Source organism: Hippopotamus amphibius, chromosome 17, assembly GCF_030028045.1.
Source record: "Hippopotamus amphibius kiboko isolate mHipAmp2 chromosome 17, mHipAmp2.hap2, whole genome shotgun sequence".
Classification (NCBI taxonomy): domain Eukaryota; kingdom Metazoa; phylum Chordata; class Mammalia; order Artiodactyla; family Hippopotamidae; genus Hippopotamus; species Hippopotamus amphibius.
The window spans coordinates 50154583-50168756 of NC_080202.1; the positions used below are offsets into that span (position 1 = coordinate 50154583).

General features: G+C 55.0%; 1 protein-coding gene across 2 annotated transcripts in view; it reads right to left on the minus strand.

The window, feature by feature from the left end:
- CRHR1 (corticotropin releasing hormone receptor 1) overlaps positions 1-14174 on the minus strand; it is a 34813-nt gene that overhangs the window by 13943 nt on the left and 6696 nt on the right. Inside the window, exons 3-4 of one of the 2 annotated variants that reach the window (XM_057715362.1) lie at positions 13506-13593; positions 4038-4157 (exon numbers count right to left, since the gene is read on the minus strand). In XM_057715362.1, the coding sequence (XP_057571345.1) occupies positions 4038-4157; positions 13506-13593 (208 nt within the window). The remainder of the gene's footprint in view (positions 1-4037; positions 4158-13505; positions 13594-14174) is intronic. The other variant, XM_057715363.1, reaches the window with a different exon arrangement.

Here is a 14174-nt window from a genome sequence, read left to right on the forward strand (position 1 = left end):
CAGGCCTTTCCATGGCTCACACGGAACTTCGCGACACATCCCCACCCCAGCAGGGCTGAAGGAAGGTTGGGGAAGCTGCTCGAGTCCCAGTCCCGAGCCTGGAGACCTGCAGGGGCAGAGCACCATGCGGCAGACAGAAACGGGGGCCCCTTGCTGCATGAGTGATATCAGCCAGCCGGCCTCTCGGGACCCTCTCCTCATGTGTAAGAGGAAGGGCTGGACCAGCGGATCCCCAAGGGGCCACCCGGCCTGGGACCTGCCTCTCTGCTGGCAGCACCAGACAAGAGGGAGAGGATGGGGTGGGTGGTGGGGGGCGGGGGGCGGATTTGCTACTGCCTGCCCCAGAGAGGGAGCCCTGGCCTGGCCTCCAGGGCTGCCAGGCTGAGGCCTCCTCTCTAAGCCCACTCCTCGGCCCTTCAGCTGAGAGGCGGCTCGACCTGCAGCACACGGGTGGGCAAACGAGGCTAAATGGACTCTCTCTTTTTTTTTTTTTTAAGCTCTTTACTAGAATATAATTGCTTTACCCTGTTGTGCCAACTTCCTCTGTACAACAAAGTGAATCAGCTGTATTAATACATATATCCTCATATCCCCTCCCTCCCGTGACGCCTTCCTACCCTCCCTATCCCATCTCTCTAAGTCATCACCCATCATCGAGTTGATCTCCTTGCATTATGCAGCAGCTTCCCACCAGCTATCTATTTTACATTTGGTAGTGTATATATGTCAATGCTACTCTCTCACTTCGTCCCAGCTTTGTCCCCCGCCCGGTGTCCTCAAGTCCATTCTCTACATCTGCATCTTTATTCTTGCCCTGTCACTGGGTTCATCCGTACCATTTTTTTAAAGTCCATATATATGTTAGCATACGGTATTTGTTTTTCTCTTTCTGACTTACTTTGCTCTGCATGACAGACTCTAGGTCCATTCACCTCACTACAAATATTAAAGCTCTGCTCAGCTTCCCCGCCAGTGGACCTGAGTCTTGGCAGAGTTGACCCTTGGGCAGAGTTGAAGATGCTGCTGATTCCTTCCTAATTGCTAAACGAGGGATAAGCTACCTGAGGGCTGAGGGCTCAGTGGCTGGGGTTTCAGGGAGGCCTTGGTGGGGAGGCACGGAAGCAGGGGACTCCCGTGTGCCTGCCATGGATGGGAGGTGCCTGGGACCAGAGGCTGCTCCAAAATGTCTGCAGAGAAAGGGACTTGGGCTCAGGGAATCTGATGGAAAGGGGTCCGAGGGCAGGGGTGGGGGGCGTGGGGGTTGCCTTAAGAGAGGCAGCACACTGTGCTGTTAAGAGTTCTCCACCCTGACAGCTGGGTTCAAATCCTGGCACCAGCCCTTACTAGCTGTGTGACCTTGGGCAAGTCCCTCAACCTCTCAGCTTTCTTATCTGCAAGATAGGAATGACATTAACAAGGGTGCCTACCTCAGTGGTTGAGAAGCATTTTTGGTGGACATGTATAGAGTGCTTGGAGCTCTACCTGGCATGTGGTGTGAGTTGTTATTTTATTATTATTATTGTTGTCTTAGAGCTGTATGTATATAACCTGACATAGATTCAGAACGTCACTTGTTGCTATCACAGGGGGTACTGGCGGGGATTCTGGGAGGCATGCCCTTGGCTCAAGGACCCCTTTGACTCCCTCAGGTAGGGCAGGAGCCTGGAGTCCCTCCCAGGATGGGTCATCCGGAGGGAGCGAACGGGCTTTGGTGGGAAGCGAGGAGGTGATCCGGCAGGAAAACAGACCCAACAGGCAGCGAGACATCGTTGCCAGGGAGGATGCGACCTCCTCGTCTTTAATTGCTGAGCTGGGCAGTCCTCCCGGAGAATCGTGGGAAAATGGATATTTTTGGATATGCTTCCCATCCCTTTGAAGATCAGATGCAGCGGGAGGGGGAGCATTAAGGAGAAGGCCTAGAAGGCTTGGCAGCACCTCATCCGTAAATGAATTAATTAGTGCCTAATGATTAGGCACAATTCTGGGTTCCCAGCCGCTACTGATTACACGGGCGTTCCTCATCATTCTGGCCCTGGGGGCACCTGGAAAGGGGGGAGCTTCCGGCCCTGTCCCCACATCAAGCAACCATCACCTCCTCCAGCTCCTCTCCTGGGATCGCAGAGGGAAGAGCAAAGAGCTGAGCTAGCACCTCACCCAAACCACCCACCCATCCTGCAGGTGGAGAAACTGCGGCCCAGAGAGAGCCAGTGCAGAGGGTTCCTTAACCAGTTACAGGTGGAGTTGGGACTAGAGCCCAGGACTCCTGGCTTCCACTTACAGCTGACAAACCGAGTAGCCTGTGCCCAGGCACTAAAGATTCATTTGGGGCATGTCAAGTGGCCCTTGGGGACAAGAGTTAAGGGAGTTTGTGGGGAGTGGCCAGGACTGGTTGCAAAGGTAGGCAGCACTGTAGCCACAGAGGGTGGACTTGACCATGGAGGCAACTGAGAGCCACAGGAGGGCTGACTCCAAGCAAGGATGTGACAAGGTCAGATGAGAAACGAGGGTTGCAGGTTGGGGTACCTTGGACGGGGGCCGTGGCATTGGGGATGGAAGACAGGGAGGGTCAGACAGGAGACTCACTTTGGAGGTGGAACTGACGGGACCTAGTGCTGTTGTGAGGGGGGTTGGGGGGCTCCTTCTGGAAGCAGCCCCCCACCACGCACCAGCCCCAACGCTGCCTCCTTCCGGGGAGCTCCAGGGCGCGGCCCCCAGCTGGTGAGTGGGACAGCAGGAGGACTCTGGTTCCCCAGTTCCAGGGCTGCCCCCAAGCTTTTGTGACCTTGGGCATTTTTGGCCTCTCGGCCTCCATTTCCTACTAAAATGAGCCCAAATAAGTTAGAAGCTGACAGGATATGCAAACTCTCCTTTAGGTCCTTCTGCCCTTCCTCCCCACACCTCTCCCAGTCTTTCTTCTCCTCCTGGGGCCCAGGGTGCAGTTGCAGACACGTGAAGCTACATAGTCTGGCTGTTCCAGCCTCCTGCCCAGTCCCAACACCTTCCCAGGGCCCTCCCACCCCTCCTTGGCTGTGGCCCCCATCCCAAACCCCCTTAATCCAGCTGGTAAAAAAGGGAGGGGCAGGAGAAGGAACTTGGGAGTTCTGAGCTGGACAAGGTCTTAAGAAGCCATTTCATCCAGTCCTCTCCATCCTCAGATGAGGGACCAGAGGGCCAGAAGAGAGGAAAAAATGTGCTGAAGGTCACACAGTCACCTGGTGTCTGTGGTCACCCTCTGTCCCCTCTTGGGGGGCTCTGAGCTCAGGCCCACCAGACCCCAAGGACCCACCCAGGGACCCCCACCCTCCCCTCAGACAGGTCAGGGCCCCTGGCCTACAGCTGTTGCTCTCTCGATAAGCAGGGGCTATGAGTCATTGACAGGGGAGAGCAAATTAATTCTGAGGGTGACAGGTGGCATAGCAAGAAGCTGCAAAGCCTGGAGGGAGAGGCTCAGGGCCCTAGGGGAGCAACGTGTTTGTGTGGGGATCACGTATCTGAACAAACACCGCCTGGGTCTGTCCTCCCCTGCCGCCTCCCCCCTCCCCAGCCCCACCTGTGGATCTACAACTCTGAGTCCCCCACCTCGTGGCTGGAGGGCCCTGGGTGGGCCCAGTAACCTCTCTGAGCAAAGCCGGGGCTATTCCGATGATTCCTGCCCTAGTTCATGGCTCATGCCAACGTTAACCTAGTTTGTGAACTGGGTTAAGAAAGTGTCAGGCCTGGATGCAAATTCCAGCTTCACCTCTTACCAGCTGGTGACCTTGGGCAACTTCCCTAACCTCTCTGAGCCTCAGAGGCCTTGGTGATGTAACATACTTACATGCCGCACCTTCCAGGGTGCCGTGAGTGTCAGCGGTGGCGAGCGGAGTGCCCAGCAGAGCACGGGGCCGGCCTCGGGTCGACGGCGGTTGTACCCACAAGTGGTATTGTTATCATTACTGTTACTGTCATTCTTACTTTCCCCACCTCCCACAAGTCTCCAGCTCGCCCCATCCTGTCCCACCTCCCAGGAGACGTCTGCCCTCCACGGGCTCCCTTACTTGTGGTGTTGTAGCGAACGCCGTAGAAATAGGCAGGGCAGGGTCGAACCACCAGCTGCCCTGCAGGGCTCTGGGGCCAGCAGGTGCCGATGAGGTCCACGGATGCGTTGCACTGCAGCCCTGGGGGCAGAGACGGCTAGTGAGGCAGAGCAATATCCCCAACCCCGTGTTCCCCGCCCCGCAACAGGCCCACATTCACACACCAGCTGGGGACAGCACAGGAGCAGTGACCCGAGTACAGAGATGAGCTCCTTTTCTGCAGGGGAGACTCCAGGGAAAGGAATCTGAATTTGACGCTGTGGCACTAGGGAGCCAGTGTGGGTTCCAGAGCAGATGAGGGACAGAGACGGCTGGAGGTGCTGTTAAAGCTGAGGTCCTGGCTGGCATTTAGAGGAAGGCTGGACGTAATCCAGGTCCCCTGCTCTGTAGCCTGAGGACACTTCTCTTGGCCCTTCGCTTGCTGTAGACAGGAGCACTCAGAATTCACAGCAGGGAGAGCTTGGAAGGGACCAGCCAAGCCCCGACCCAGTCCCCTCACGTGTCTCTAGAACCAGACCACCTCTGCTCTGGACCTTCAGGGAGGAACCATCTAAAAGAAGTTGGCCCACCTTCCAGCTCGCCTGATAACCACATTTACTGAACATTCATGCTCTGGTCTGTGCTGGGACCTAGGAGACGACTGGCTGAGAAGGAGACCATGAAGAAAAAAAGAGAGGGAGACACCATGTGGGGGGGGGGGGGGGGGTGGAAAGGACACTGAACCAGTCATTTGGAAACCTGGCTTCAGACTGGGCTCTGCTACTAATTTGCTGTGTGATCATAGGCAAGTCGCTTGCCTTCTCTGGGCCTTAGTGTCTTTATTGATAATGAAGTACTTGGATCTAATCAGAATTTTTTTTTTTTTTTTGGCTGTGCCAAGCGGCATGTGGGATCTTAGTTCCCAGACCAGAGATCGAACCCTGGTCCCCTGTGTTGGAAGTGTGAGTCTTAACCACTGGACCGCTGGGGAAGCCCCCAGAAATTCTTAATCTCAGTCCACTGGAAAATTTCAGGGTTCATAGAGACTCTGAAATTAAGTGAAAAGTTTGTTCTGTACCTGCACTTTAATTAGGAGAGGGACAATGGCTTTCATTAGATTCTCAAAGGGGTTTGTGACTCAAAAAAAGGATGTAAACAACTGGACTAGAAGGAGGATGTTAAAATCCCCTTCCAAATGTTCACCCTTAATGAAGAGCTTTTTGGAGTGGAGCGTGTGTGTGTGTGTGTGTGTGTGTGTGGGTGTGGGTGGGTGTGCGTGTGTGCTGGAGCAGAGTGGAAGCCGCGATAACACTTCTGGAGGGTAGGAGGGCTTTTGGTCTCCAAGGGATGGGGGCTGGGCTGAGGACAGTCCTGGCCCCCCCCCCCAGATGCTGCCCCTTCTTTCTCTGCCTTTCCACGCCCCTCTCCTCTCAAGGCCGGTGCACCAGTCCTGCGGAGACCCAGCGTGTCCATCATGATGGGAGAGGTTAATGACCTGAGACTGGCCCTAGAATGTACAGACAAGCCAGGGAGAGCCACGGACAAATGAGGAGGGGTGGCATCTTCAGCTCCGGGCATCAGCAGCTGCCAAGCCCTGGCTGGGGCCCACCTGCCAACTCCTCCCCAGCTTAGCCTGTGCCCAGTCTCTCAGGAAGCAGCACTGGGTTAGACTGGCATCCCTCACCTGCTGGATGCAGGGCAGCGCTGAGCAACACTGGTACCAAATGCTGGTTTTTCTTTCTTTCTTTTTTTTTTTTTTTTTTTTTTTGGCACACGGGCTTAGTTGCTCCGTGGCATGTGGGATCTTCCTGGAGCAGGGATCGAACCCATGTCCTTTGCAGTGGCAGGCAGAGTCTTAACCACTGCACCACCTAGGAAGCCCTAGTTTTTCTTTCTAATCAAAGCTATGCATAGGGTGTGCGGGCAAATCCAGGCTCAAGGGGCAGAGGCCTCGAGGCCAAGGGGTTTACTTGAAAGAGAAAGAAATTGGGATTGGGGCTTAATGGACATGAGGAGATGGCCGGCCAGGTGGCGGGGGTGGGCTGAACCCTGGTGCTGTGCCACAGTGTCGACTCCATGAACGGCTTCACAGAGAGGGGCTGGGGGTGGGGGAGTGAGGGAAGCAGGTTGAGACTTTAATCCACCACGGGTCATGCCGACAGTGCTGAGGGGAGAAGCCAGACGCGCGTGCCCACGGGGAGGCAGGGATAATACTATGGGTCCTGCTCTGCTTTTTCTTTTCTTTTTGTTTTTTTTTTAATTTTCTTTTTTCTTTTTTGGCTGGGTCTTTGCTGCTGTGCGTGGGCCCCAGCAGTCGCCGTGCATGGGCTCAGCAGTTGCGGCCCGCAAGCTTCAGTGGTTGTAGCGCGCGGGCTCCAGAGCACAGGCTCAGTAGTGGTGGCACACGGGCCCAGCTACTCCGCGGCATGTGGGATCTTCCCGGACCAGGGATTGAACCCGCGTCCCCTGCATTTGCAGGCGAATCCCTACCCACTGCACCACCAGGGAAGTCCCTGCTCTGCTTTTTCAAAGCCTTTCTTTATGTATTTTGTTTGCTCCTCATTCACCCTGCAATGTCATTATTACTCTCCCCCCCTTTTTTTTAATTTACAGATTCATTCTTCCCTTTTTATAGATGAGGAAACTGAGGCCCAGGGAAATTGTGACTTGCCCAAGGTCATGAGTCAATGAGTGAAAGAACCAAGACTTATGGCCAGGTGTTTCGGACTTAAAATCGAGTGTTCTTTCTACGACACCACATTGTGTGCCAACAAAGGCAGGGGCACAGTCAAGGGGGCAGTGGGGAAAGGAGGAGTATTTACTGAGGGCTGACTGTGTGCCAGGCACCTGCCAGGTGCTTTACATAAACCATCTGACTTAATAACCTTCCTCAATAGGTTGTTCATGGACTCGGTCACTCATTCACAGTAGCTCCTGAGTTCCCCAGAGCCTGTTCTGAAAAGAACAGAGGGCAGGGCAGGACTGGGCATCAGCCACGGCCAAGACCAGGTCAGAGCCAAGGCTGCTGAGCCGGTGGCCGCAGGGACCAGGGACCAGCCAATGCCGGATGGGCTGACCCCGCCCACAGCTGGTCGGGTATGCGCGGGTGGGAGTGCGCAGGGTGGACACTATTTGCCCCTAGTCTGTGGTATAGATTAGGATTCCGTAGCACCTACTATAGGTCTCACACCATCTGCCCACGTGGGTGCTAATTCTCCCCATTTTACGAGTAAGAAAACTGATGCCCAGCAAATTGCTTACACTTAGTCACACAGACACTAAGAGGCAAAAGTGGGTTTTGACGTCGGCCCAGGGCTCTTCCCATGGCACCGCAGCGGTCCCCAGTCTGGGCAACTGGCCCTCACAGCCTTTGGCTGCACCGGTCACTATGCCGCGGGTTCCTCCGGGTGGCAGTGCCTCCCTTCTTCCCTCTCATCCTCCGAAGCTCACAGAAGGCTGCGTGGAGGTGGTGCGGGGGAGCATTGCAGCAGACGTGACCTTTACATGAAGAGCCCAGAAAATTCTGGAGGGGATGAAAGTCTGCGTGTCCGTCTCGGACAGAAAGGGAGAGAGAGGCTGCAAGAATGAAGTAGAGAAACCAAATGCAAGGGGTCAGGAGACGACGTTGCCCCGCCCTCCGGAGTAAAAGGCCAGCGCGGGAGGGCCTGGGGTCCCGGGGCTGGATGGGCGGGGTCCGATGGGGGAGGAGCCAAGCAGGGGTGCGGCCAGAGGCACAGGGCCAATCAGGAGCGGCGACCGGGCTACGGCTCGCAAATACAGGCTAGAAAGTTCAAATCGGAGGTGGCCGCTTGGTTTTAGGGAGCGCACGACGGAGAAGAGAGAGGTAGGGAGGGAATCGAGGAGGCAAGGAAGGGTGGAGGAAGAGAGGCAGGGATCCAGAGGTCGAGGGAAGGGAGGGGGCTGCAGCCTCCGAAGGGGAAGGGTGTTCAGGATTTGGGGGGTCGGGGGAAACAGCCTTTACTGAACACTACTCTGTATCAGGCCATGTGAAGGGCACTTGCTGAAATTCATGCCACCCATTCAATTCACTCCATCACCCTTTGAGGAGAAGGAAAGTGGGGAGGGGACAAGTGGAGAAGGAGAGAGGAGAGGAGAGAGGAAATAGGAGACAAAAGACACAATAAAACAGGGAAAAGCAGGCAGAAAGCCAGGAGAACAAGGTACAGAGAAAAATAATTTCAGAGGTGCTGGGGGTGGGGAGGGACTGGATCTCCCAGTTGGGAAGGGGAGAGGGAAGGAAAGGAAGTCCTGTTGTCACTCGGTGTGGGGACTATAAGGAGCTCGCGGTCAGGGCTGTTGGACTGTGATTGCTGGACCAATGTCCGTCCCTTCCGGGTCCCGCTGATACAATTGCCCAATCTCTCCGGGTCTCCTGGCGGATATTTTCCCACTTGGATATCATAATTCTGGAGTGAGGAGCAGTTTGGACCAGAGTAAACCAGCCTTGCAAATAGCCAAGCGGACTTACCAGCAAGCAGCACGAAGCCTGAGTTACTTTTAGGAGCCAACTCCTCCCCACCCCAACCCATCCCATGAAGCCCCTCCTGGTCAGTGAAGTTATAGATGGGGAGGAATAAAGACTTTGCTCTCTATTTAACAAGTTTTTACTGATCACTCAAGAAATATTCGAGGAGCTGGGGATAAAATAAATGCCTCACCGTCAGTCTACGGGGTTGGGAGTGGGGTTGTGTGTGCAGACAGTCGGTAAGGAGATAAAAACTGACAGGAGGGGAGTTCCCTGGTGGTCTAGTGGTTAGGATTCGGTGCTTCCACTGCTGTGTCTGGGGTTCAATCCCTGGTCAGGGAACTGAGATCCCACAAGAGTTCCCACAAGCTGCGTGTCAAAAAAAAAAAAAAAAAAAAAGACTGACGGGGTGCTATTTTAATTTGGTGCTAACATTTAAGTGGAGACCCATTGGAAGTGAGGGAGGGAGCTGTGTGCATACCTGGAGGAGGAGTGTTCTAGGCAGAGGAAACAGCAAGTGCAAAGGCCCTGAGGCAGGTGTGTGCTCAGTGTATCTGAGGTGTTAACATTCCCATCACTTGGTGGCTCACCACCTCATTCATGGGGCAGCTAGATCCCTTCAGAGTTTTTTCTCGGGACAGGGGGGTGGAGCCAAGTGGGCTAAAGTAATACATAAAACTGGTCCTGCATCTCCCTCCTTCCCCATACATCACAGAGCAGTTGCTTGGGGGCCCACACTCCAATTGTTCATGGGAGCACCGTGGTCAGCCTGCCCCAGATCCCTGCAAATGGAAGGGAGAGAAGAGAGGAACAGTGTGAAGGGCTCCCACCCGCCTCTGAAAAACTCCTGCTGAGTCAGAGTCCTGGGGGAACTGCTTTAAAGAAGAAACCTTTGAAGGTGGCCTATTTAAAACCTGTGCACAATTGGGCACTGGTTTCTTCCCCCAAGTAGATTATATAGTTCCCTTCCCATCAGGCTCAGGGTCCAAAAGTACCCAGCAGATCTTTCCATGGTAGATAACTTGCAAGGAAGATTGGTACCTGGTTCCTGTCCCCGGTTATGTCGGGTCTCCCATCAGGGGCTTCTGAGTGAACCAGGGTAGGTGGGCATGTGGCAGCAGCCTTGCAGCTGGGAAGCCCATCCCCCTGTTTGGTTTAAGCGCAAGAGAGGGACTCAGCCAAGGTTGCCCAGAGGGGTAGCCAGGTGGCCCAAGGGCAGCCTCTGAAACACACATGCTTGCCCACTCCAGGAAGGTGCTGCTGGGATGAATGGGCAGAGGCTCTGCCTGGGTCACCTGGCATGGAGAGGCCAGGCAGAGTCCTGCTCTCTGCTCAGCCACTTTGTCATTGGACTGTCTCCTCCTTGGCTGGGCAGAATAGAAAGATGCCTTTGTAGGGTGTGTGACTCATCAGGACATGTGGGTGGGAGCCTCTTGTCCTGTGGGTCTGTGGGCTCTTCATTTTTGCACCGAGTACAGTGCCAGGCACATAGTAGATCCTGAGGAAAATGGCGGGCTGTGTGTAAACCCAGCCTAGGTATGGGAAACTGCAGGGGCAGCTCTGCAGCCCCGGGGGACTGACCACAGCGGGCCCTGGGTACTGCGACTTTCCAGGCAACCACATATATGGCGGCGGGAAAGTCCAGAATCTGGCCATTTGATTGAAATCTTGGGCTACTGCTTCATAACCATGTGTACTTGGGCACGTGACTGGACCTCTCTGAGCTGCAGGTTCCTCTTCTGTTAGATGATGATAAAAATAATTCCTAGCAGTATCGTTTGATGATTGAATGAAATTGAAGCACTTCGAATGGTGTCTAACATACAATAGGCACTAAGTAAACATTAGTTATTATTATCATTCATGAGCCTAAGACAGGGGATGACCCTGGGTCCTTGTCGGCAATATGATTCCACGTGTCTCTGATGTCATTGGTCAATAATTCTGTTACTTTCTGGCATCGTCATGTTCATGCCATGATTCTATGGGCTGCCAAGTCTGTGATCTGCCACGTGATGGAGCCTCGGCCCTGGGGACCCACCTTCTCCCTGCTCCTGGCATGCGAGAGGCCCCCCAAAGGCCCCAGATCAGTGCCAGCCACCCCGGCCAGACGCCCATCCATCTGTCTCAGTCCCTCCACCCCACCCTCACCATCTGTCTCTACCAGTGCCCATCGGTCTGGGTAGGTCTTAGCGTCGGAAAACAAATAGCCCGTTTTCAGAGGCTGCTGTGGAGGGTGATGGATTGTGTGTCCTGAAGCCAGGCAGGCTGGGCTGGGCTGGGCTGGGCTGGGAATAGGGGCACAAAGTACAAATCCCTGGGGAATGAACGACATTCATCACGGCCTGCTGCCTCCAAGGACAGGTGACACCTCCGTGGGCTCAGGGATGTCACTGCGCAGGAGCACAGCAAGCAGGGTACTGGAGACTGACCTGGCCCCCGTGCACGGGCCTCGGGTTGGGGTGGGGGCCTCATCTCAGGCCGGGCCTCTGAGCAGGTCTCCTCCCTCCCACTCTTTCTCCACTAGAACTCCAGATTCTTACTCATGAACTTTCCCGTTCCCTGTGGCCCAGCTCAGCCAACTTTGCAGCCAGATGCTCTGGGCCCTCAGCACCTCCCCAGGCTCACTCCTCTTCCCTGCTAATCCCTCCCCTGGTCTTCCAACAAACACAGCTGCTAGTCCTCAGTCAACTCTAGCTTCAGCTCAGAGCGTTGGCTCTTCTCTGCCAGTCCCTGCTCAGAGTCTCTCAGAGACTCACCTTGAAACCTCCTCCTTCAGGAAGCCTTTCTGGATTCACACCACCCCAGATCTACCCTCCCTGCCACTTCCATTGTAGTGAGCAACTCATGGCAAGTGCCTGCCCCTCATCCCAGCTACACGATAAGCACTTTTAAAAGCCTGCTCTTACCAACCATGATAAATAATACTCAGTAGTGGTGTGGCACTCTACAGTTTGTGAAATATTGCCATTAAACGTAGTGCATTTAATGATAACAGATCCTTGAGGCAGGGGTCCGCCCTCTCACCCTCCTCTACAGTTACAAAGTGAGGCTCAAGGGATTCAAGGCTCAAGCTCATCCCTGTGGCTACCAGTGGGGGCCCCTAGGGCAGACAGGACAAAACTGAGCACCGCTGTGGACCGGGGAACCCAGTGTGTGCTCCAGGTCAGGTGCAATCCCCCACCCCTCCCCTCCCTCCACCCGGGCCTCCCTAGGGAGGGAACAGCAAGCCAGGGGGCAGCTGCTTGGAGCTGTGGAAGCTTCCTCTCCCCGCAGGCCCAAGTTTAGAAACTCCCTGCTTTGCTGCTGGCACATGGTGGCCGTTTCTCCACCAGCACGAGCCTTGTGCTCCGCCTCACAGCACATGTGTTTATGATCTTGGCTCTCAGACCAGAATGTGAGCCCCTCTTTGTTCTCCCAGGGAAGATAGGGCCCGGCACATAGTAGGTGCTCAGTGAATGAACTGGATTGAATCAAGGAGAGAGACCTGCAGAGGAAAATGAATCACCAAAGAATCAGCCTCCCAAAGACCCTCAGGTGCACCTCTCCACCTCTGCTGGGCAGCAGCGTCCCCAGGACCCTGCTTGAAGGGGCCGGGGTGAGGCTCCAGAGACCACACCCCAAATCAGAAAAGGCATGGCCTCGGGAGCCCAAAACCGTAATTCTCCCATGCCCCAGTTTCCTCATCCGTACAAACATCACATCTTAAACTCTTGGGAGGATAAAATAAGGTCATTACACAAAAACACTCTGTAAATGGTGAAATTATACAAGTATTAGTAATATTTGCAGTTAGGCAATATTTTCTATTGAGGAGGGGTAGAACATGGTGGTAAAGAACATATCTGGAAGCCAGGCTTCCTGGGCTCAAATCAGCTCCGGCACTTCCTAGTTCTGCTCTGTGCCTCAGTTTCCTTATGTGTAAAAGGAGGATAACAGCACCTCCCTCAGGAGGTCATTGTGAAAACCGGGTAATATACAGATGGTCCCTGACTGACGATGGTTCGACCTCATGATTTTTCGACTTTACGCTGGCTTAACAGCAATACGCATTCAGGACAAACCGCACCTCAGATTCTGAATTCTGACCTTTTGCCAGGCTGGTGATGTGTGGTACGATGCTCTCTGGTGATGCTGGGCCGTGGCAGCAGCGGCCGCAGCTGCCAATCAGCCACGTGATCATGAGAGTAAACAACCGATACACAAACAACCACTGGGTACGCAGACGACCATTCTGTTTTGCACTTTCAGTACAGTATTCAATAAATTACATGAGATATTCAACACTTTGTTATAAAATAGGCTTTGTGTTAGATGATTTTGCCCGACTGCAGCTAATGTAAGTGTTCTGAGCATTTCAAAGTAGGCGAGGCTAAGCTATGCTGATCGGTAGGTTAGGTGTATTCAGTGCAGTTTCCACTTACGATATTTTCAGTTCACGATGTTTTATCTGGACGTAACCCCATCGCAAGTCAAGGACGAGCTGTATCTCAGATACCTCAGACAGTGCCCTGCACATAGCACCCTACAGAGTATGCGTTGGGTGTTTTTAGCAGCAGGAAACAGCAGGCTTTCTTCCTCCCTGATGCCTGAGTCACAGCCCAGCCCTCCGCTCCGTTGATTCTCGCAGCAGCAAGGGCTGGGCGACTTCCCCTGTTGTCCGCCCCAAAGCAGGGGAGATAACTGCTTGGCACACTTGCCCCGAGCCCCGCTGTGCCCCTGGCTGACGCTAGCGCCCAATCGGAGCTCTCTCGCCCACCACGCTTACACCCAGCTTCAGGACCCTCCTCAACACAGCCCTCTGTGGACAGATGATGGATTGCGTGAAGCCCGAGAGAGGAAATCTCTCTGCTCGTCCTGCCCCAGGGCATGGCTCTGCGTGCAGGCTCTGGGGGCCCTGAGGGTGGTGGGTGGCGGGGCTGTGGGGACCTGGACTCTTGCAGGAGGCAGATGGGGGTGCTCACCGGACGTGTTGCTGGCCAGGGACAAGCTCTCGCAGTGCTGGTCCTGGAGGGAGGCAGAGATGGAGTTCAGCCCCAGGAGGAGAAGGGCCTGTGGGCACAGGGAGGCGAGGGACACAGTTAGACTGTGCCGTGAGCAGTCTGGCCTGCAGCTCCCTGCTGCGCCTCCTGTCCCCTTCATACGTGCCTCATCCCAGACACCCCCCCCCCACCGGCCCAGCCTCCCTGCCCTCCTCCCCTGTGTCTTCCCTGCCTACAAGGTCTGGGGCTGCCTTGCTGTCTGAGGGGCCTGAAAGGGAGGCAGGTGACAGCAGCACAGAGGTGACCTTTCTCTCTGAGGGCTGAGGGCCTCCAGGGAGGTTCTGCCTGACAAAGCCACCTCCATCCTCATGGGATCCCAAGGAAGGCACAGCTGTGTCCCAACACACACGTGCGTGCGCACACACAGTCCCACCTGCCCCCTGAGCACCACCCCCCAACCCGGGGCTCACAGAAGATCCCCATTGGGACTTCCCTGGTGGCACAGTGGTTAAGAATCCACCTGCCAATGCAGGGGACACCGGGTCGAGCCCTGGTCTGGGAAGATCCCACGTGCCATGGAGCAACGAAGCCCGTGCGCCACAACTACTGAGCCTATGTGCCACTACTGAAGCCCACACACCTAGAGCCTGT